At 39.8% G+C, this 22,958-nt stretch overlaps 1 protein-coding gene across 3 annotated transcripts in view; it reads left to right on the forward strand.

Moving 5' to 3' along the window:
- The window catches only part of nars2 (asparaginyl-tRNA synthetase 2, mitochondrial), a 39,550-nt gene extending 22,824 nt beyond the window's left edge, over positions 1–16,726 (forward strand). Inside the window, exons 7-14 of one of the 3 annotated variants that reach the window (XM_042334117.1) lie at positions 131–263; positions 4,039–4,137; positions 4,764–4,801; positions 5,098–5,164; positions 5,830–5,967; positions 7,427–7,524; positions 15,566–15,592; positions 16,548–16,726. In XM_042334117.1, the coding sequence (XP_042190051.1) occupies positions 131–263; positions 4,039–4,137; positions 4,764–4,801; positions 5,098–5,164; positions 5,830–5,967; positions 7,427–7,524; positions 15,566–15,592; positions 16,548–16,692 (745 nt within the window). In that variant the 3' untranslated portion in view covers positions 16,693–16,726. Of the gene's footprint in view, positions 1–130; positions 264–4,038; positions 4,138–4,763; positions 4,802–5,097; positions 5,165–5,829; positions 5,968–7,426; positions 7,525–8,486; positions 10,106–11,746; positions 12,111–15,565; positions 15,593–16,547 lie in introns of those variants that run through there. The other 2 variants (XM_042334119.1, XM_042334118.1) reach the window with 2 other exon arrangements.
- The last annotated feature ends 6,232 nt before the right edge of the window (positions 16,727–22,958 follow it).

Genomic DNA, 22,958 nt, shown 5'->3' on the forward strand with positions numbered 1-22,958 from the left:
CCTGATAATTAGTTTTGTGATAAAGATTGCCAATATAACGTCATCACAGGGTTACACTCATTTTTAGGTGAATGTAATGAGTTTTATTACCTTCCAGTAAATCATGTCATTATTTTCATTATTTTATCAGGGCTTTCACTCAAGTGTACACATTTGGCCCTACATTTCGAGCAGAGAACTCCCAAACTCGAAGGCATTTAGCAGAGTTTTATATGGTGGAAGCAGAGCTTGCCTTTACTGAAAGTCTTGAAGACATTATGAAGGTAAGGACTGCTCAGTTACAAAATGTCCAAGGTGCCGTTTAGGCATATTTATGATTAACTTGTTTAAAATGATGTTAAACTCTTAATTCAAATGTAAATTCTATTTTGAATATGTGCTGGTATAGTTGTCTAGGTTGTATCCTGATCGATGAGGGAAAAAAAACTAGTTGTTATCAACTGAAACATATTTACTTCAGGAAGATGCTTAGAAAATGAATTACCCTTCATCTTAGTTTCCTGAATTACTTCAGTACTCTGTTTGAAAAACAATAGTCACAGCTGGTTTCCCTGCCTCCTACAGCTCACCACAACTGGTTTCCTTGCGCTCTTCTGCTTTTCTACACACACTTTATTCTTCAACTTGTGATTCATACAGTCTCACTTTCATAAACCTAAATATAACAGATTGTTCAGAGATATTTGTTCAAAGATATTATGACTTATCTTTGTTCAAAGCTCAACACATCAATCATGTAATTGCAATAATGCATTGGTGATATTCAAACTGTTAACTCAATGTGGGCAAAGCAGAGGTATTGTTACCTCTGAAACCGAGAAAAGAGCCTTGCTCTAAAAGGGTGTTGTCCATTGTACAATAATTCTGTGTACCTTGGGAAAGTAATGTTCCAGTCAGCCTATGTTTCCCGCTAATAACAGTTCTCCAGATAAATTTGTCATTCACTTCATTACTACTTGTGGGAGGGACCACACTGTGCTCAAATTGCCTGTTGGATTTGCTTACAAATACACAGTCACAGCAATTACCTTTGAAGTGCTTTGCATGTTTTGACATATAGACACAATATTAAATGTAAGGATTCTTAATTGAATATTATTGTGACTAGTTTCTCAGCTAGTAGAGTAAGTTATGGAGAAAAAAAAGCAGTAAGCTATTGCATAAAATAATTAAATAAACAACTTGATCTTATATACCTTAGAAGTATGATTGTTCTTTTTCCAAACAAATGTACATGTACCATTTATTTCATTTAACCAAAGGTGTTAAATTTGCAGCTAAGTTATTTTTATGATCTGGATTCATATAACAATAATAACAAAATTATATTTTGTAATGCCTTTCAAGTCGGAAGGACGTCCCAAGGCACTGGGATTCTTAAAAAGGAAAGTAATTTTTGAAGGAGTCCTAGGAAACAATTTCAGAATTTTTTTTTCATTTATTTGAACAAAACTTACTACCTCTAGATTTCATTCCTTCTTTAACTCATATTGCATGGCGAATAAAAGGTAGGAGTTATTAATACTGCATTGTGTGGCTGTCATAACTGAGAAGAACCTTTAACCCATTCTTTAAAGAATAATATTTGTTAAAAGCCATATTGTATACCTGTTTGATGCACTAGATTCACTTGTGTTATTATGGTTTGAAGCTTCTTCTGTTTATGTTATGGAGAATGTTACCAGTGGAGTTCCACAGGGGTCTGTTTGGGGACTTCTTTTATTTAACATCTTCAGAAATGATCTGGAACTAGGAGTCACAAAGCACAGTGGCTAAATTTGAAGATGTCACAAATCTAATGAAAGTGGTAGACTGGAAAGATGAACAGGACAGATTAGAGGAGGACTTGAACATACTTGGGAATTGGGCAGATTGATGGCACATGAAAGTCAATGTAGAGAAATGCAAAGTCTTCACATGGGGACAAAAAATCCAGGAAGGGAATATTATTTAAATGGGGAGAAAATAACCTGTATGGAAAATGAAAAGCACCTGCGGATCCTGATTGACAATAAATTGAAGCGATCGCAAAGGTGCTCGGTAGCAGTGAGTAAGGCAAACCATTTGCTGGCTAGCTTAAGTGAGCGAGTAGTAAACTTATGGAACAGGCTCCATAAGACGACAGTGGAAGCAGAAAGTGTTGTCTGTTTCAAGAACAAATTAGATAAATTTCTGCTAGAAAATAATATCTCGGGATACAATACATAGTTTGGGATACAACATGTCAAGCACATGTGGGTGGAAGGAGAACTAGAGGGACCTTGGTCTTCGTTCGCCTATCAAATTCTTATGTTCTTATTTATGAGGGTCACCAGTATGGTTTGGTTGTAATTAAATTGTTTCATAGAATACCTAAAATTATCCATTTAGGTTATTTAGCACAATGTGAATTTTGCATATGTGGTTATTTTTATTCAGACACAAAGAACCTCAATAGAGTTCCAGTGGAAGTGAAAAGTTGCTGGTGACTATTTTGGTGTTTGGAAATTCCCTGTTCCTGTATGATCACAGTTGAAATCTATGTAATTCTACAGAACTTTGATTGTTCCTCATTTATCTGACCTTCACATAAAAGCAAGAACTATCATCATGCATGAGGAGAAAGAACTATTGGGCTGAATTATAGCACATATTGTGCGTAGCAGCATTGATGATGTCGGGTGCATTTCCTCCATTGTAATTATGTACCGGCAAGCAGAACTTTATCCGTCAACAATGTGCAGGTCAGCTGATCTTTCCTGATGCCAATAAGGACTTGCTATGAAATATGTAGAATTTTTTCCCCACTATTGGGTGTAATCATGCCTATTGTCTCTGACTCAGAGTTATCTTTGCCTTTTTATTAGGTTGTTTTGCTGCTATTGAACACCCTTTAGCTGACTATATGTATATAGCTCTGAAGTCAACTTTTGTCTCAAAAGCTTATTCACTCGTATGGTCTGAGTTCTACACCTTGTGATGTTTTTACTCACTGGGCTACCAGCGGAAATATTATGTTTTTAAAATAAAAATGCTGAATGTTCCAATGGATCTAGTTTGTTACACATTTAGTTCCTAATGCAGCTTGTAGAGTTAGATGCATACCAAATTTTAAAAAAACTTTCACTTCCTCTCTCTCCACCCCATCATGTAAAGTAAAACAATATTTTATTGTGTATGGATTTTCAAGCTGAATGAAAATTCAATTGAGCCGCCTCTATACCAAACCTTTTAAGAAATCCCCCCCCTCCCTCCACCATTGCTGCAATTAAACAACCAAACTCTTCATCTTGCTCTTTTTATTTCTTGACTCCTTCCCTTTTTCAGATCACACCTTAAGACTCCTTGTCTTCAACAGTGCTTACGGTCATCTCTCCCAGCTCGGCGTCAAGCTGTTAAGCAGTGTAGTACCATAGAGCTCCAAAATGTGCTTTCAAAGCCTGTGTGTATTGTAAATTATATTAACAACATTCAGTGTCCGAAAGCTAGTCCGAAAGCTATTTATTTTTGACGTTTGATCCCAGGATTAGGGGCATTGAAATCTTGGGATTCTGAAAGAGCACCGGTATTGCAACCACTACTGATGACAGACTTGCTAGTGTGGCTAATGAACAGGATTAAGAGAGGCAGATCAGTTGCTGGGTTCTGTTAACCTTGCAAGCCAAATACCTTATGGGTAGGGTGATCTTAGCTGGACAAGCAGCAGGAACACTCAGTTCTCAGTGGCAAGCTGTACAATTTTAACTGGTTAAACTCTACCTCACATTCTGGGGTCCTGAAGCAAACCTGTGCCTAATACTCTCTGGAACAAGGTAAGCATGGTTTATCACTCCTGGGAGAGGGTGCACATTCTATTCCAGAAATGGGGAAACAATCCTATGTAGGTGACACACATATGAGGAACTCTAAATCTGGTTTGGATGCTGTTAAGCATGGTACTAGGTTTATGCATGTGTCAGACATCTGGCAGACCAAAAAATAGCAATGGACGTTCTTTCTCTTTCTGGCACTGGTCTTGACTGCAATAAGTGTTACAAGTGTTCCTTCTATTTTCTCTAGGTGATGGAGAACCTCTTCAAGTCTGCAACCTCACATATTCTTTCAGAATGTCCAGAAGATGTTGAACTCTTTCACAAATATTTAGCTCCTGAACAGAAGGTTTGCACATTCAACCTAAGTTCCTAAGACCTATCTATCAAAATGTTTACAGAACTACAAATTAGTACTTGTAAACCACCAGAACCATCACTTTGTTGCTGTTTATGCTGTTTATTGCTGCGCACAACTTGGCTTCCGCACACAGTCCCTACACTTTACAGAATATCCTGTGAAGTGGTTTGGGACGTCCACCCAATGTGAAAGGCAGTGTACCAAATATAAGGATTATTATATTATTATAACCTATAACATGTTGCACTTGTTTCTTGAAGCTTTACTATTAAGTTTCAAGCATTGTAAAATTGATATGAAGCAAAATACAGAATTAGGAAATTCTTGTGAATATAACAATAATGTGAATATAAGAATGTATGAAAAAAGTGGATCTCAATTTTAATTTTAAAAATTCCAAAGCGCTCAAGATAAACAGTTCTTTACTTCAAGACCTTGGTGCTGTTTAATTTTTGAGCATGTAAAAGCTTAAGAATGTGAAACTGTTTTAAACTAATGTCTGATTCTGTAAAAAAAATCCCTATGGTGCCAAGCAACTGGAAACTTCCTGTGGAAATTTCAGGATTGTTCTACCTCTTTCCTAAAATAAATTAATTTTGACCCTGTTTTTTCAGGATACATTGGAGAAGATGCTGAAAAACACATTTAAAGTGTAGGTGAACTTATTTCCTTTTCTAAAAATGTTATTTTACTTTTAATTCTTGAGCAATATGGTTTGAGTTACTATTTTCACAAAAGTGTTGAGAAAGTTTGGAGTTCCTGTTTCTTTTTTTGAAGTTTTCCCATTGCGCATTTTTATTGATACCAGAAGTATAATTTCAGACAATGTTGAACACAATACCAGAAGAAAATGTAAAAATATATTTTTTGATAAAATGAGAAATATTAATACAAGGGAATATTAGGTTCTTGGTTTAATATCTTAAATCATGTTAATTTAATCTTTAGGTTGTCTTATACTGAAGCGATTGACATTTTGCAGGACAGTACAAAAACCTTCACGTTTAAACCACAGGTAAGGTCTACAAACTTAATGTGGATATGTCCTGTTATTGCAACAACGTGGGTAAAATAGCTAAAAATTAACACTGCCATTTGTGAAGCAAGGAAGCTGGGTGCCACACTGACATTTCATCTCTAGAATCTGGTTGTGTTGGGTCCATGTAAAATGCAGTTAGACAGTTTTAAGAGCGCTCCATGTGGATCCACAACACTAAAGTACCTTTATTGTAGGGCTGCACTATAATGCGAAGACCAATCAAATAGGTTTTCTTATATCAAACCTATCTTAATTGCATTATATTATAGAACGGCAGAAATTTACGCCACAGAAGGAGGGCCCTCAGCCTATCCTGCCTGTGTTGGCTTTCAGCCATAAATGTAGCCATTTATGTAGAGTATATATAAATTTAAATGGACAAATTTACTAAGTTGGAAACTGACTGCTTGTACCATTTCAAAGTTAGTTGAAGCTATAGTTATCTGTGATGAGTCTAATCTTTGCATTTTGATAATCGATTTGAGTATTTGATATGATCCTTGCATTGTACCATTTCAAAGTTTTCTGTGATGAGTTTGTTTAATATGTGTATCTGCATACAAAATGTTTGATATTTTCTGAAAACGTTAGTGCTAAATATTAGTAACTTTAATTGTTGACTCTCCCTTTCCTTTGCACAGTGGGGCTGTGATCTACAGACTGAACATGAGAAGTATCTGGTACAACACTGTGGCAATATTCCTGTTTTTGTAATTAACTACCCATATGACATCAAGCCTTTCTATGCCAGAGATAATCAAGATGGACCTCAGCATACAGTAAGCAGAATCCTATAATTTATGGGTTGGATGTTACATGATCTAATATAAACCCATTTGGTCTTCCTCCTCCGGTGATGGAAGACATATTTTCAATTTCATTATCCATAGGAATCGGTGTCCTCTTTTAATGATAGAATTTAACTGTAAACATATTCTATATTGTAGAAATCTTACAAAATGAGCATAGTTATTTGAGAAGTAATAAAAAAGTCTTGTTTAATGTAATTCATGATAAGATATGCCTTGGCTGGTTCCTTTCACAAGTCACCTTCGACGCACAGAGTCTTATTAAAATGACTTACGTTTAAATCACTTATGTGCTGTCATTGAAGCAAACCAGTTCAATGCAAACATTCAATCAAAAGTATCTTTAAAGGAGATAAGGAGTCACAACAACAACAACTTAAAAGTATCTTTAAGGTTGTTGTTGTTATGACTCCTTATCTCCCTGTCCTTTCCTCAGATAAAGTTCACCAACAATTAAGCAATCACGGTTTGGCCAATGAGCAGAGACTTGAGGAACTGGTAGTTTTTGAGTTGCAGCAAACAACAACAAAATTACATTTGTATAGCACCTTTCACGCCGGACGGACGTCCCAGTCAGTATTTCGGACCTGAGCTGGGTGTCGGGATCGGAGAAGGTGGAGGACATGGGGGGAAGGAGGGTGATCGAAGGCACGGGCGAAGAGGAGGGTCTTGAGATGGATCTTGAAGGAGACGAGGGGGCGAGGCGGAGAATTGCACCTTAAAAGACAACAATCACGATGAGCCGAATGGTCTCCTCTGCTGAAAATTTCTATGGTTCTACATCAAATGCGGGGATTATTGCTAATACAGTGGCATCTGGGCATCTTGACATGATAGGCGCTATACAAATGTAATTTGTTGTTATCTACAACTGTAGCATACAGCATTTTTAATAATCTTTTCAACATATACTATCAAAATGGCAATACTCTACAAACAGATCTCAGTCTTGCCACCTCAGACCATATGTAAATGTTTACATCAACAAATTGCATTTATATAGTGGCTTTAGTAAACATTAGAAGAAGAGGAAACTTAAGTTTCCTGACTTAATTGGTTTCCATCAATTAAGTGATTCAATTAGTGTTTTCATCTATGTATGTTTTCAGTAATTATCATTTGTAGCACTTTTTTGTGCTGCAATTTTGCTTTTGAACACTCAGAATGTCTATACTGCTGTTTTCACTGAGAGATACAATATGTTAATTTTACTGATGGGAAAAATCTAGAGCCATGGTAACTAAAGCAGAAGAATTTTATAATTTTATAATCACTTTATAATTCTTTATTCTTGCGGTACTCTGCCATCAAGTTGATGTGAAGCACAAAATTATTTACCTTCTTCAGATGCCTTTCAGAAAAGCAGAATATGTCACCTTCATTTCAAATAGTGTGCTTTGTCTCTGAATTCTGTGTTGCCATCTACTAGGTGTCAGCAGTGGATCTCCTGGTGCCTGGAATAGGTGAATTATGTGGGGGCAGTCTGAGGGAGGAACGACTGGATCTACTACAGTCCCGTCTAAAACAGTAAGTAGGAAATTACTAAGGGTTGACATTCATATGAAAAAAGAATTTAGTTCCAAATATTTTATTGACTAATTTGGGTGTGTATTTCTGTATCATTCATGTATTTGTAAGATTTTGAGTGTTATTTAAGAATATATAATATTATTGAAATTTAGAACAAGGTTTTGAAACTCAAGTCTGACAGCAGTAACGTGGATATTTGCAACATGGCCATATAAGACGCAGTAATAATGCAGTGGTCTGGGATGACAAGCTCATCCCATGTTAAACAAATCACAAACAAAGGCCGACTTCAGGGATGGCTGGTCACCAATAACTGCACTTCCTGCATGTTGTTAACGCATTCTATGCACAAGCACCACCGACATAACTTCCTTTGCGAAGTGATATCAGTGGTGTTTCCTACATATAGAAAGCATGTGAGGTGCACTGGACATTGTGTAAATAGCACTTCCTGAGTGCAGCATGTGCATCAAACAGGAAATGACATCTTTCCTGTATGACCTAGACCAATATGGAAAATAAGGCTTATTTACTTGTTGGACCTCATTTCACTACCACTTCAAGCAGTTGTTTCAACAACAATAAATTAAATTTTCCTGGCGCCTTTCATGTTGGGAGGTCAACCCGAGGCAGGGATTTGGACCTGAGCAGGGGATTGGGATCAGGAGGGGCGGATGGCAGAGAGGGTAGGCGTGGGAGGTGGCCGAAGGCGCAGTCGAAAAGTTCTGAAACTGCAGGTAGCCAAGTGCTGAGAATCAAAGAGCAAGTAAAATCATGACTTAACTTATGCAAGGACGTAGTGGACAGTTTGTGAAGATGTCATTTGCTTGATGTATTCATGTTCCCCCTGCAACCTGAACCAGAAGGGGGCTAAAGGAAAATATATAGTGGAAAATGTGACAGAAGTGGTCATCTTAATAATCAGCCATCCACAATGGCTCCTTTGTCTTTATTTTCAGATCTGAATTTTGGAAGAAATAATGTGCAAAATAGTTTTGGCTCTTGCTTAAAGGAAAATAAACCGTCTAAGAAATGGCACTTCAATAAGGCAAATGGTTCAGAGGCAGGCACAGTGTCCTCTTCACTCAGAGCTGATCCTCTTACTCTGTCCACACAAGCTAAACCAGTTTGTATTCTCTTTCCCACTAAGCTCATAATTTTGATGAATTTCTTAGGACTGTCTGATTATTTCAGTGCTAAATGTTGCAGGATCAAAGCAGTGAATTTGGAGCTTGAATGAGTTCATGGTGACTGGTTGATATGTTTTTCTGTTTATTCACTGAATGAAGGTAGATGTAAAAATGCATGAACATTCTTATAGAAATCATTTGGACTTTGTAATGTATTGATTTAGAGTTTTAAATTCAGAACATACTTTGTGTGTGTGAGTAAATATTGCTTGCCAGTATCTTTAAAGCAACATTATCACTTTTTTAGTTTTTTTAGGTGTGATATTTTAATTGCCTTAACTATTAATAATAGCATCAATAGTAACCAATATGATCTCTACAAAATTGTTAGAGTTCAAATGCATTAAGCTTTGTACAGTTTCTACATGGTCTCACACAGCGTTGACCATTATGATCAACTATTTGTAGGGTGGGGGTGATTCATAGCTGAGCACCTTTCAGTCTTCACCTAAAATCCATGCATATGCAGTACCAACATTGAATACGACTTACTCAAACTCTTGAGTTGCAGGCAAATTGTACAAGAAGTATAAAATCCAATTTCATCAATAATCCATATTGCACATGTGTAATTCAATGTAGCTGGTGACTGCTCATGCGGTGGTTCGTCACTGCAGCGGTAAGTACACATGCAGTGACAGGTAAAGACTACATTTCCCGCAATTCAGTATGTGGTGACCTGTCGCCATGTGTGCACTTACCAGCAAGCATTGGAATCACAGTGAATCGTGGGAAATTAAGTTCTTCTAAGCAAGTGTCGACAGATCAAGAATACGTTTCCCACATGCTGCCGGCTAGTAAGTGCACATGTCTCAACAGGTCAGGACATCATTTCTTGCTATTCAATGGAGCCGGTATGTGCCAGAGCAATGGAGGGTAGGAGAATGGTGTTACGAGTTAGAAGGTGATTAATACGAGTAATGCAAAGAAATCTTTAAGTGATTCTGAATGGGACTCGGGGGAATGTACAACTTAGGCGAGTTTTACAGAATAAACCAATGTGAGTCTACAATGAAACTGCAGTCCAATTTTGAACTTGAACCTGTAATGTGGTTCAGTAGCATACCTTGTCAGCCACTGGGTGATTTTAAAAATTTTTTATTTTAACCTCGCCATACAAAACAATTTTGTCTTATAAATTAGGATCATGTAGAAGTTTAGAAAAATCGTAAATCGATTCTTAATTCGTAAAGCTTTTTTCACAATTGAAGAGAAACGCCCTCTAAATTAGGGTTGAATTTTAAGAATTTTCTGCAATTCTGTAAAACTTAAAATATTAAGATGAAAAGGTTTTATAGGGTACAACTAGGTGGACGTTTGGTCCTTAAACTAGGTGGAAGTTTGGTCCTGGAGTCCTGTAGCTCAGTGGTTAGAGCACTCGCTTTGCAAGCGAGAGACCCGAGTTCAATTCCAGGCAGGGCGAAACCTTGGGCAAATTTGCTTACTCCACACGCCCAATAATAATCCCTCCAAAACCAAAAACAATAATAAATTGGTCATTTTCAATCTACGACTGTTTGTGGGACATTGCTGTGCGCAATTGGCTGCCGCGTTCGCGGTGACTTCTGTCTTCACAGTGTCTTCTGTGAAGCGCTTTGGGACGTCCTCCCGACTTGAAAAGCGCTATATCAAATGCAAGGATTATTATTCAGCGCCTTGGGACGTCCTCCTGACGTGAAAGGCGCTCTATAAATGGAATCTTGTTGTTGTTGTTAAATTTATAATTCCTGTATAAATTATGATAATACATTGGAGTTTCTCTTGCATTTCAGTACAGCAGAGCCACTGTAAATTCACTATATATGGTAGTACCTTTAACAATAAATATCTCATGAAATTATCAAATATCTCATGTAATTGCTTATGTGAGTTGCTAATGTCTACAAAGGAGTGCAATGGGAAATATTTTCAGTATTAATTTGCACAAGGAGAATATTTACACTGGTGCGCTTCTGATCAACATGATGTATAAGTGAGCTTTTTCCACACGTGCAATCATTTTCTGCTATTTCCAGACTAAATACCATAATCTATACTAATAAAGATGAAATGTGTGTGTGTGTGTCTGTGAGATCGCCAGTATCACATTGACATAAAGACATGATTTAAACCTCATCGGAATGGACTTGCAAGCAGGAGTATCATGGGCATTTTTTTCGGGGATCTCTTATCGTTAATTAGCTATATTTTAAAAATGCTTTAATTAAGCCCCAAAATATGAGATATGCATGGCATTCTGCAATAAAGTAGCGACAGGAAAGCACACACCCTTCTAAAGAGATACTCCCACAGGAGTCCTCCCAATAGCACATTTTCTTAATCTTAAGTGAAGATGCCTAAGAAGCGAAGATCAAGCCTTTCAAGGACCCGTAAAAATGCAAGACAAAAGATAGAAGGCCGATTAAATGAAACTGAAGAACAAAGGACAGCACAGCTGGTCAATGCTGAAAGGACTGCACGAGCAAGGCAAAATGAGTTGCCCATTCAAAGAACAGCAAGGCTGGTCTTGAATGCTGAAACAACTGCAAGAACACAGCAAAATGAATTACCCGCTCAAAGAACAGCACAGCTGGACTTGGACGCATAAAGGCATGCAAGAACATGGCAAAATTATGCCCAGCGGCAGAAGTCACTCCGTTTAGTTGCGCTCAACTATGATCCAGACAGAGACTACGAATCAGATGGCGCTCATCATATTAGGAATATGTCGAACTTATGTGCCCACTGTGGAGCCATGAAATGGGCTAAAGAAGTTCCTTCCATGTGTTGCTCACTTGGCAAGGTGAAACCAGAGAGACTCACAGAGCCATCTGAACCCCTGAGACATCTGCAGGATGGCACATCGAGTGACTAAGCATTTTCTAGCAAACATTAGGAAATCCAATTTGTGCTTCCAGATGACTTCTTTTAGAACAACTAGAGAAATTAAAGAGCCAGGCTATATGCCAACATTTAAAGTGTAAAACCAAGTGTATCACTTATCGGGATCTCTAACCACTTTGCCTAATGAGTCGCCAAAATTCTTACAGATCTACTTCATGACGAACCGAGAAGAACAAGCCATGCAGTGTGCAAGCAATGTTCTGGGGTTGAGCAAAGCCGTCATACTAAATCTGCAAGACATGCTTCACAACAGTAACAAGTACGTCAGGAGCTTCAAGTCCGCAATGGAAAGAATGACTGCAGAAGAATATAGAATAATCATCCTTGCAGACAAGACACCTTCTGGCCATCATGAGCGACGGGTACAGTGCACCAACTGCTGATGAAGTAGCCATCCAGATTGTGATAAAGTAGCCATCCAAATTGTGGGTGAAGAACATGGTAAGCGGAACATTGTGTAAATGCTTTCAGTTAGCGTAGCTTTCCTAGGAGTCCTCCCAAACTCTCCACACAAACTCATATTAAAGGTTGGATGCATAACCATCCCGCTGAGAAATTTACAACAACAACAACAAGATTCCATTTATAGAGCGCCTTTCACGTCGGGAGAACATCTCAAGGCGCTGTACAGTTGGGTCAGGACCCGAGTAGGGGGGAAATGGTGAGGGGAGGGAAGGGAGGGAGCGAGGAGGGGGTAGAGAGTCGAGAGGGGAGCTGAAGGCACGGTCAAAGAGAAAGGTCTTGAGACCGGCCTTGAAGGAGGAAAGGGAGGAGGCGGCGAAGGCACTGGGGTATAGAGTTCCAGAGCCTCGGGGCTGAGAGGCTGAAGGCCTGGTCACCGATGTTAGGGCGGAGGGATGTGGAGTAGACCGGAGCCAGAGGAACGGAGGGTACGGACAGGTACGTAGGGGGATAGTAGGTCGGAGAGGTAGGAGGGAGCAAGGCCCTGAATGGCCTTGTAGGTGAGGATGAGGATCTTGAATTCGATCCTCTGGGGGTGGGGAGCCAGTGGAGGCGAGCGAGGGTGGGAGTGATGTGGTCCCGAAGCCTGGTGCGGGACAGTACACGAGCTGCAGAGTTCTGAATGACCTGCAGCTTGTGGAGGGAGGTGCCGGGAAGGCCGGCGAGGAGAGAGTTCCCATAGTCCAGCCTTGAGGTGATAAAGGCGTGGACCAGAGTTTCAGCAGCGTGAGGGGTGAGGTAGTGCCGTAGTCTGGCGACATTCCGGAGGTGATGGAAGGCAGTGCCAGTTGTGGCGCGGATATGAGGGAGAAAGGACAGCTCAGGGTCGAACAGAACCCGAGGTTCCTGACTGGCTTTGAGAGGTGGAGAGTGCAGCCTTGGATGCTGATGCTGTCAGCGCCTGAGGTGCGGAGGCGCTGACGTGAGCCAATCAGGAGGGCCTCAGTTTTACGCACGTTGAGCTGAAGAAAGTTGTCTCGTCCAGGACTCAATGTCAGACAGGCAGGCTGTCAGGACATCGGTGGTCGTGGAGTTGAGAGTAGAGGAGGAAAGGTAGAGTTGGGTGTCATCCGCATACAAGTGGAAGTTAACCCCATGTCTGCGGATGATGTCACCACAGGGGGAGCATATAGAGGGTGAAGAGGAGGGGACCGAGGACAGAGCCCTGAGGGACACCGCACGAGACAGTGCGGGGGCCGGAGGAAAAACCGTTAGTGGAAACAAAGTGAAGACGGTGGGAGAGGTACGACCTAAACCACTCAAGGACAGGGCCTTGAAGGTTGCGGTGGGAGGACAAGCGGTGGAGGAGGATAGCGTGGTCGACCGTAACGAATGCTGCCGATAGGTCGAGGAGGACGAGGAGGCAGAGGGAGCCCTGGTCGCAGATGGTCAGGATGTCATTGGTGACCTTGACCAGGGCAGTTTCTGTGCTATGGGCAGCACGGAAACCCGACTGAAGGGGTTTAAATAATGAATGGGTGGAGAGGAAAGAGCGCAGCTGGGAGGCGACAACCCTTTCAAGGACCTTGGACAGGAAGGGGAGGTTGGAGATGGGCCGGTAGCTTGATAGCTGCGACGCATCAAGGGAGGGTTTTTTCAAGGTGGGAGTGATGGTGGCAGTTTTTAAGGGAATGGGAACAGAGCCAGAGGAGAGGGATAGGTTGACGATGTCTGTGATATGTGGGGCAAGGAGGTGGAGCTGGGAGATGTGGAGTGGGGATGGGGTCAAGGGAGCAGGTGGTGGGTTTCAGGGATAGGATGAGTTTGATTTAGATGCACCAAAGCAATGTAATGGCACAATGTTGGTAGTAAAACAGTTGATGCCACCTGTTATAGAAGCAACTATTCTGCCTGGTCAGTTCAAAGGGGAAGATGTATTCATTTCTCGCATCCCACAGCTCCCAAGATACCTTTGCGTTCAAAAGGATCCAATACCCTGTTCGAATGCGCTTTGCCATGTCAATTAACAAGGCACAGAGGCAGAGCTTAAAGGTTGAATACACCTTTCTTTTTCCATGGACAATTCTGTGTTGGATGCTCAGGTGGGTTCATCTCAAAACATGTACGTCATGCCCAAAGGAGGAAAAACTGCAAATGTCATCTATGCAGAAGCCTTGCAATAACTCGAGGTCCTTCCGGATCACACAGTAAGCCCCTTCGGTTAGCATAGCTTTGATTGGTGTCCCCCTGCAAGGAGTCCTCCCAGCTGAGTATAGATAAAGACGAAATGTCTGTCTGCATGTCAATCTGCATTCCATACTGGATCCTTTGGTTGCAAACAAAGCTGTAATGGGTACAGCTAGTATCTTATAATACCATTCTACTATAATGATTTTTGTTGAATTTTCTTCATAAACCTGCATGGAAAAGAGTGGTACCTTTAGCGATGAATTGCATTCAGTTTAAGATACTCTTATGTAAGCTGCAAGGTCCTTTCTTTAAAGCCTAATCGCTGGGTAAAGCACTCATCTGTAGATGCTAGATAGTGGCTTTTTAATTCTAGCTGAAGTGAAATGGTCTCAGCTGACAGCCAGCAAGGGAACCAGTGGAGTGCATTGCTAACGAGCATTGATTTTTGTAAAGTTTTTTTTTGCAGTCTGAATAGAAGCTTTCTCATGCTTCTATGATCCATTAGTTTTACCTTGATCTCCATTTTAAATTTTTCCTATGGCTTTAGTAAGCCATAGCAAAAATATTAGTGTCAAATTGCGCACGTAGCAATAACAGAAAAGTCATACTTTCTAAACAAGGCTGCTTTGAATCGGTCTTCAGTATGTGGTGTGAATGTTTAACAAAAACAGATACTAATGTTGCTAATAAGGGGACTGCAGATTTGGCTACAGTGGTACCCAAATTTTGCTGTACCTAGTTCAAGTGGGTATTTACACTTCAATCTTAAAATAAGTGAATGTTGCTCTGTAATTGTACCTCAACTGGGTGGGTCTGCTTCCTTCACTTGGGGAGGTTCTGATCTTAATTTTGGTGAGGAAGAATGCAGAGATAAGAAACTGTGGTTATAAAGCAGTAGTTAATGTCTGTTCTGGTGGTTTAAGTAGAACTTAAAAGACCTTGTGGCATTATTTGAATGAAGAGCAGGGAATTATGTTTTCCTGGTGGATATAGCTTCCTCATCAAAATTTCGCAAACATTTGGTTCAATATCTCATTGCTGTTTGTAGGACATAGCTATGCAAATGTGCAGCCATGTTTTGCAATCTTACAGTCAATACACGTCAAAGCAACTTTATATGAGCCCTTTTGAGTCATTTAAAAGTGATGAGGTATCATGTCAAATGCAGGTAGTATTACAATATGGCATTGGCAGTGGTCCAGTAATGGGCCAACTGGCTCCAGCAGCACATCGAAGGGGCATCTGTGCTTGGGGAAGAAGAAATATTTTTCTAACCATTTGAAAGGATGGGAGAATATTTGCAACCTTACCTGAGATGTGTACTCTGAACTCCAATAACATTAACTAATCTGACTGATATTATTCTATTTCAGGCATGGTTTTAAAGACAGTTATCAATGGTAAGGATTACAAACCATTTTATATTAAATAGTTTTAAAATATATAGCTTGATAGTTGCAGGAATTGTATCCTCAAGTAGTCGTTGACCATATGCGTGTCTTTACCCTAAGTTTTCTGTTGAGAGTTTTTGGTCTTGAGGAAAAACACCATCAGGGTTGTGATGCTTTCACTATTTGGTAAAGCACATTTTATTTATATAGTAATTTGACAACCGTATATTTTTCAAGCTTCAGTGGAGACAAATTTCATGTTCGTTTCTAGTACTCTAAATTCTCAAGATCCAAAGTAAAATTCTAGTTCCAAAGTAAAAAAAAGTAAAGTAAAAAAACACCAAAAGCAAAAAAAAACAATAATGAATTGGTCACTTCAATCCACGACTGTTTTATGGGACACTGCTGTGCCCAATTAGCTGCTGCGTTTCGCCCACAAATATATAGTTAACTCACTTTACAGTATATCCTGTGAAGCGATTTGAGACGTCTAGAAGACGTGAAAAGTGCTATATCAAATGCAAGGATTATTGTGTTATATATTTATAAAATAGGACCTGTAGGTACAGATTCATCAGATGGAAGTAAATACATGTTGCAAGTTAAAAAATCATGCATCAAATTCAAATGCATTCACTTTTTCAAATTCAGGTATCAAGTTTCAGTCTGAAAATAGGACGCTAATTCCTTATCTATAGTAGGTCATTGCCCACTTCCTGTACAAGTTAATCGTCAAAATGTTTGTGAGAATGGTAGGCTCTTTTAATAAAATAAATGGACGGATAAACAATTATTTTTTAATAAATCTAATTTTTTATTTCAAAAAAGGTGACCACTATAGTTAACGAAATACACGTTTTAAGCTAAATAAGCCTGGCTGCTGTTTAACTCCAATTGATGCACTGTAAATACATTTCAAATTGTTCATATTAGTTCTACTTTTAAATTAAGTCATTTCTTGTAGGTATGAGGAACTTCGTCAGTTTGGATCAGTGCCACATGGAGGATTTGGAATGGGATTCGAGCGATATTTGCAATGTGTCTTGGGCGTTGAGAACATTAAAGATGTTATTCCATTTCCAAGATTTTCTCACTCTTGCCTTTTATAGTAACCATATGACAATAAAACAATATGTATCTAAATGAATCATGGTTTTATTTTATTATTCCAAGAAATGCAAGGCCTAGCACATTTACCTATTCAATTGTCTCACTGTGCAGTGCTTTTTATATAAAGATTGCCAAACAGATTAGCATTTGTTCTGTGATGTTTCTCTTCAGACAATTTAGTTTCCAGAGTGCAGAATTCATTCAAATATCAAATGTTTAGGCAGATGTCAAAATCAAAGCACATTTGAAAACCTAAAACATTTATTGTCAGATAGAATCATTCTTGGTTATAGCAAAAATATGTTTTCGGGACATATCAGACTCTACAATATTTACGGCTAAATTTGCCTGCTCTACTTTCTATGTGTTTTATTTTTCAGCCCTCTTTAAGATTTAGTTATCTTTGTTCTGAACTGTTCTACTGCCCTATGGGATTTACTTTGTAATTAACTTCCGGCTCACATCTGTCTTTTGTTGCATTTAGTAAATTCAGTAATAAGAGATTAATGATGGTTTTGTTAATCTGGTTAGCATAGTTGTGGCCTTTATTGTATCATAAATGAGAATTACATTGAATTATGTTTAAATGAACTGCACACAGCTGAGCAGTACTGAAAGATCTGTTCACGGGTAATGTTTCGACCCATCTTGTATTATTTACTATTTTTCCCCATTTTTCAGTCCAACTAAATATTTGAATTAAATCTTGATTAAAGCTGTTTTACATTAATTTTGGTAAAACTGCTTGCACAAATATTTTTGTGCCACTTTATGGTGTTCATCTTTTGCAAATATATTTTAACAGTTTACATTCAGTAAAAGTGGCATTGATTTTATTTAAGGGTCTATTTCAGAGGACTTTAATGCATTTATAACATTCCAATTTATGTTAAATGTGCAAAAAGAATGCAGGTTGTACAACCAAAATGTATTAGAAGAAATACCTTTCAAGTAAAAGAACAGTGGAAACCTCAATTTGTAACAGGAGTTATTGCACTGGGACTTAAAATTATGGCAGAATGGCAGTGCCAATTCCTAGAATATTTTTCACTTTTATAAAATATTTGCTTATACTTGAGAATGACCACAATATTATTGAAATACTATTTTCAGTTAAACAAGATCAATGATTTAAATTCAATGAAATCTTTGTGAATTAGCAGTGTTCTGTTGATACATGCATTTCACATTATATGAGAATAATTTAGCAGGGGAAACAATGTATATTTTTACGTAAACTGATTTGTTTATCCAAAGTAAACATACGTTAACTGGAGTTACTTTTATGATATGCAAACTGGATGCCCATAAGGTGGCATTGTGTATTCTCAGCAAACGTTTTAAGATCCCACTGTAACAATACAGTACTAAGAAGCAATATGAAGCCTACGTTTGGGTGTTTGTAAATCAATTTATTATGTGTAACTTTATGTGACATTGTAGATTTTGTTCATCTTGTTTACATCTAGTGGCCAATTATTTTTAAATAAAAATAATTAACATACAACATTTAGCATGTTGGGATTTTTAACATTCAGTGGAATATTCTTCATGTGGCACTTTTATGTCCCTGTAACATTTAACAGTATTTTTCTAATACATTCGAGATAAAGCATCAATCTTTTTTGTACTAATGTTGGATAAGACTTGACACAAAAGTAGAATTGCCTGATCATTTATTATGCCAAGAAGCTCCAAGGACAATGATGTTTTTGCAGGAGATATATGATGTGCAATGGCTAAAATAAATCATGGCACTGGCATATTTCAATGTGTGGGATGTGTATGTATGCCTGCACAGACTGATTTCTTAATTGAGATTGCTTGAACAAAGTAAATACACTGGCTGGACGAGAGATTGTAAACTGGATATTGATATATATCATGAAATTCATTCACCTTTAGTCGTTTTCTGTTTTCTCTTTATTTAGTAATCAAGTAGCTACCTATATAAGTAAGAAATCTGTTTTAAAAAATAAATTCTGCTCAACTGTGGATTGACATAGGATTCCATTACTTTTTATTTACTGGATTTGAGCTTCTTGTTTCATATTGTGCCAGACACCCCATAATATTAGAGCTCCAATTTGAAACAAGTTATTCAATGAATCTTTCACTTCTTTTTTTTGAGTAGTTCATTGTGCAAGTGAGCTGCTCTCTAAAAGAAGACAAAATTGACAGAAGGGATGTAGCTTTCTTCAGGGTGGAGCTATTTTAATGATACAACGGATGACAGAGGTTTTAGAAATGAGACCTTAATTCTACTTATTTTTAGCCTTAAAACAATTTTGGAAAATTCCTAAATTCAATCTCAATTTGGAAGATAATTTCTTGTGGAAATGCAAGGCTAGTGTGATTTATTTTTTTAAACTGCTAACTTGCTTTGAGCTCACCTTAACTTTTAAGCAAGTAACAGTTTTGAATTGTGCCAAAATTGTCCATAGAACAAAAAGCCACATCACACTTTCTCAACTGATGTCTATATATAAAAAAAAACGACACTCAGCTGTGGTTAGACGTTCCAAAATTACCTTGTAACATTTAAGAGCTGAAATCTGCATTACATGTAGTTCATTTATTTTACACTTCTTGGTACTTGGCCGTAGTGAAACAACTTTGTTTTAATACAGTCTGGTCAGTCAGTCCAGGCTAAACTCCACTGCACAATCAATTTTAATGAGATTGGGTAACTTTTTTTTAACAAGCAACTGATGGTTTTGCTACCAATTTTTTTGACCTTTGTACGTGTTCAAAGAACATGCAAAGGACACCGCCTCTTTTGCCCACACGATATATTTACTTTACAATCTATGAAGCTCTTTGAAACGTCTTGAACAACAACTTGGATTTACATAGCGCCCTCCACGCCGGATAGCGTCTCAGAGCGCTTCACAGTAATGGATCCCGGGGCCGAGCCAGGGGGAGGCAATCGTGAAGAAAAAGTAATCATGCCACTAGGTAATGTTTTGCCAGATTTAGCTGACTATTGCGTTTAAATTCCCAGTATTTATTGTCCTAGAGAGGAGTGAGTTTTACCATGTCACAGTAAGCCTGCCCTTCTAATCATTTGAAATAGTTTGCAAACGTGATATAACGCAGTGAGCCCTCGCAGTCATTGTACTGAACTAATGCATTACTTACTCTCATTGATCTCACTTTTCTGTTCCATCGCCTGCGGGATTTAATGTTTAAAGGGATAAATGCAATAATAAATGTAGTCGTATCCCACAGCCAGCCTTGCTTTGCTATCTGCATTACAGCATATTCTCTAATAGCTCTAACGTATGCAGCGCTGGGGATGTGTGGCATTGTCGGAGGTACCATCCTTCAGAATGAGAGCTGCACCCAGGGTTCGATGTGGAGCAGGGCAGCCCTCTTCCAACCGAGGTCCCATCCGCTCGTTCGGGTGGAAATTAAAGATCCCATGGCACTATTGGAAAAGAAAAGGGGGTTTCTCCCAGAGGGTTTGGCCAACAATCCCCCAAATAAAATCGGTCACTGACTGCATCGCCATTTGTTGCGTGCAACTGGCGGCCGTATTTCGCTCGCAAAGCGCACAGTCAATCCAGTTTACAGTATATCCTGTGAAGCACTTGGAGATTTCTGGACGAGGTGAAAGGCGTTATATCAAACGCAAGGATTCTTAGCATCATCTCATCTCTGAGATGCACCTCTCAGCGCATCCACCCAGTCCAGCACTTTGTTTTTTTTGCGCTGGGCCATTCCCCCCCCCCCTCCCCACACACACACACCAACTCACAATTGTGGCAGAAACAATTCGTGTGTGGGAACGGGGTGGGAAAAGCATTCGGTTCGTGCAGTTCCCGAAAAAAAAAAGGATTTCTCCTTTAAGAGAAGGCGGCGGTGGGCGGAGTGTGGTGTGTGTGTGTGTGTGTGTGGAGGTCCTCGGTCCACAACGCTCTGTGCGGTGACTTCCTCGACGAGAGGCTGTGCAGCTGCTGCAGCAGCGACTCCGGGGCTCACAGGCAGTCGCTCACTGAGTCACTGCTGTGGTGTGTGTGTGTGTGTGTGTATATGTGAGAGCTCGATTCAGCGGAGTGTTCCCGGACCTCGAGGGTGAAGCAATCCCTGTGTGTGAGTGTGTGAGTGTGAGTGAGTGTGTGTGAGTGAGTGAGTGCTGTGCTCTCTCACCGCACACGGCAGCAGGTATGAGCGGGGGGGAGGTGATCTGCTCCGGATGGCTGAGGAAATCGCCACCAGAAAAGAAGTTAAGACGCTACGTGAGTAAAAAAATAACACACACACACACACACACACACGAAATGCCCACTTCCATCAATGTCTTTCCGTGCACTTGAGAGCCTCGGAGCAGCACAGGGGGTCTGGTCCTGTTGCTTTCGCCCCTTCTCGGTGTGTGTACACACCGTTTGATCAAACGGGGAGTAAAGTCTAAACCCCCACTGGGGATCGGTGTCTGTGTGGGGGGGTAATGGGAGTTGGTTGCAAAAAAAAAAATGGACCGAATTAAAGTGTGCGTTGGTTCCTCGAACGATCCCGAGCTGTCAGGGAGCAGTTGGTGTGTGTGTGTGTCGGGGGGGGGTTCGTGTCTGTGCATTAAATCGTTAAATGCGAAGGGAAAATAGCGAAAGGTGCGCGTTTCGAAATGCTGTGAAACCAGCGGGGATGGTGGGGAGAGGGGGGAGAAGGGGGGGGACGAGGTAATGTTCTCAGGGGTCGCACCGAACAGGTGGGACCTGTCTTCCTCTCGGTCAGGTGCTGGGGGGGGGGGGGGAGAGAAATCTGCTGATCATTTTCAGTGTGTGCTCTGCACATATAAAGATATAAAATGCTTAGGTGTCCTTTTATGTTACGTATCTGGTTAAAGTGCAATGGTTATTTGGGGAGCGATTTTATTTTGCGTTGGAACAAAATGCACAAGTGATTAAATGTTGGCGTTCAGTAGCAAAAGCTGTTTGGGTGGTGGAAGGAGTTTCTTTCGAACCTGTGAAGTTCTGGGTTTCAAGGCAGTTTTTTAAAGCACTGTCTGCGGTGGGAAGAGTTCGGAGCAGTGAAAGGAATGGGCTGTACGGACGTGTGACTTTCTACTTGATCTGAACTGCGATGATGTTCGTTCCAGAGAGTGTGTAAAAAAAAGTTAAGAGGTGGAATGAGGAATATTTGCACCATTGGGGGCTTTGCATTCCTGGGATTCTTTCACACTCATCACTTGTTTCAGAACTCTCGTCACCGCTGTAAGTGGCTTTGCAGACGAGGTTTCTTTCTGGATCTGTACTGGATTAGCTGTCCGGATGCAAACATTTTTTTTTGCTGTGAGCATTACAACCACGTCAGTCTGCTCAGCCTGATATTTTGCAATGCTTGCTTTATTCTGGTTGCAGTCTCGGTCCAGTTGCCTTTGCCTCTGCACACAGTCTACTACATCAACACTGCTTTGGTTTTACAACAACAACAACAACAACAACAAGATTCCATTTATAGAGCGCCTTTCACGTCGGGAGGACGTCCCAAGGCGTTATATTTCAAGATGTGCAATTTGGCATCGTTCCCCCCCCCCCCCCTCCATGTACATCCATATTGTAGCCTGTCTCCCCTCTTGCTATTATCTTTTGTCTCACTATTTCAACATCAACCTGCAAGTGCAGTTCCTTTGAGCCCCTTTCCCCTGGTCGGCCTCTTCAATGGCCCAATGGAACTAGAAGCCTCGCATCAAAGAGAGTGTGTCACAACTGGTGCAGTCAGTGATGTTAAGGCCATGTTAATATAAACTCTACCTGCCCTTGCAGCATCAGATTTCAAACAAGTCCCCAAAACAATGAATAATTATTTAAACACTGAACGCAGAGCATGTTGGCATATCAATGGACTATGCCACAAAGTGGTAGGAGGTGGATTTGTACCTCCTGTCCTCCACACTTACTTTGCATGAGTGCCATTCTGAAGAGAAGCCAAAGGGAACACTGCTCTTTACCTTGAGCTTAAATCTATATCAGGTGTGACACACTATATGACACACTGTCTATTTACATTCTTCACAGCTAGTCTTACGTTATTTAATCTTGGGGATACCAGAAACCATGACCACCCCAACGTTTATTCTTGTCAATTCAATGTCACCATCCTTATATTACAAGGTCAGTTATTGTGTTCCACTTTACCTATTATATATCTGTCTGAGTGTTACTTTCATTGTTTGGTGTTTGGATAATTGATTCAGGTGAAACAAGGATAGTGAACAAGCTTTGTAAACTGGAGATCTTATTGTGTGTCAGCCTAGTATACTCTC

Source organism: Callorhinchus milii, unplaced genomic scaffold (genome assembly GCF_018977255.1).
Source record: "Callorhinchus milii isolate IMCB2004 unplaced genomic scaffold, IMCB_Cmil_1.0 Scaffold4, whole genome shotgun sequence".
NCBI lineage: Eukaryota > Metazoa > Chordata > Chondrichthyes > Chimaeriformes > Callorhinchidae > Callorhinchus > Callorhinchus milii.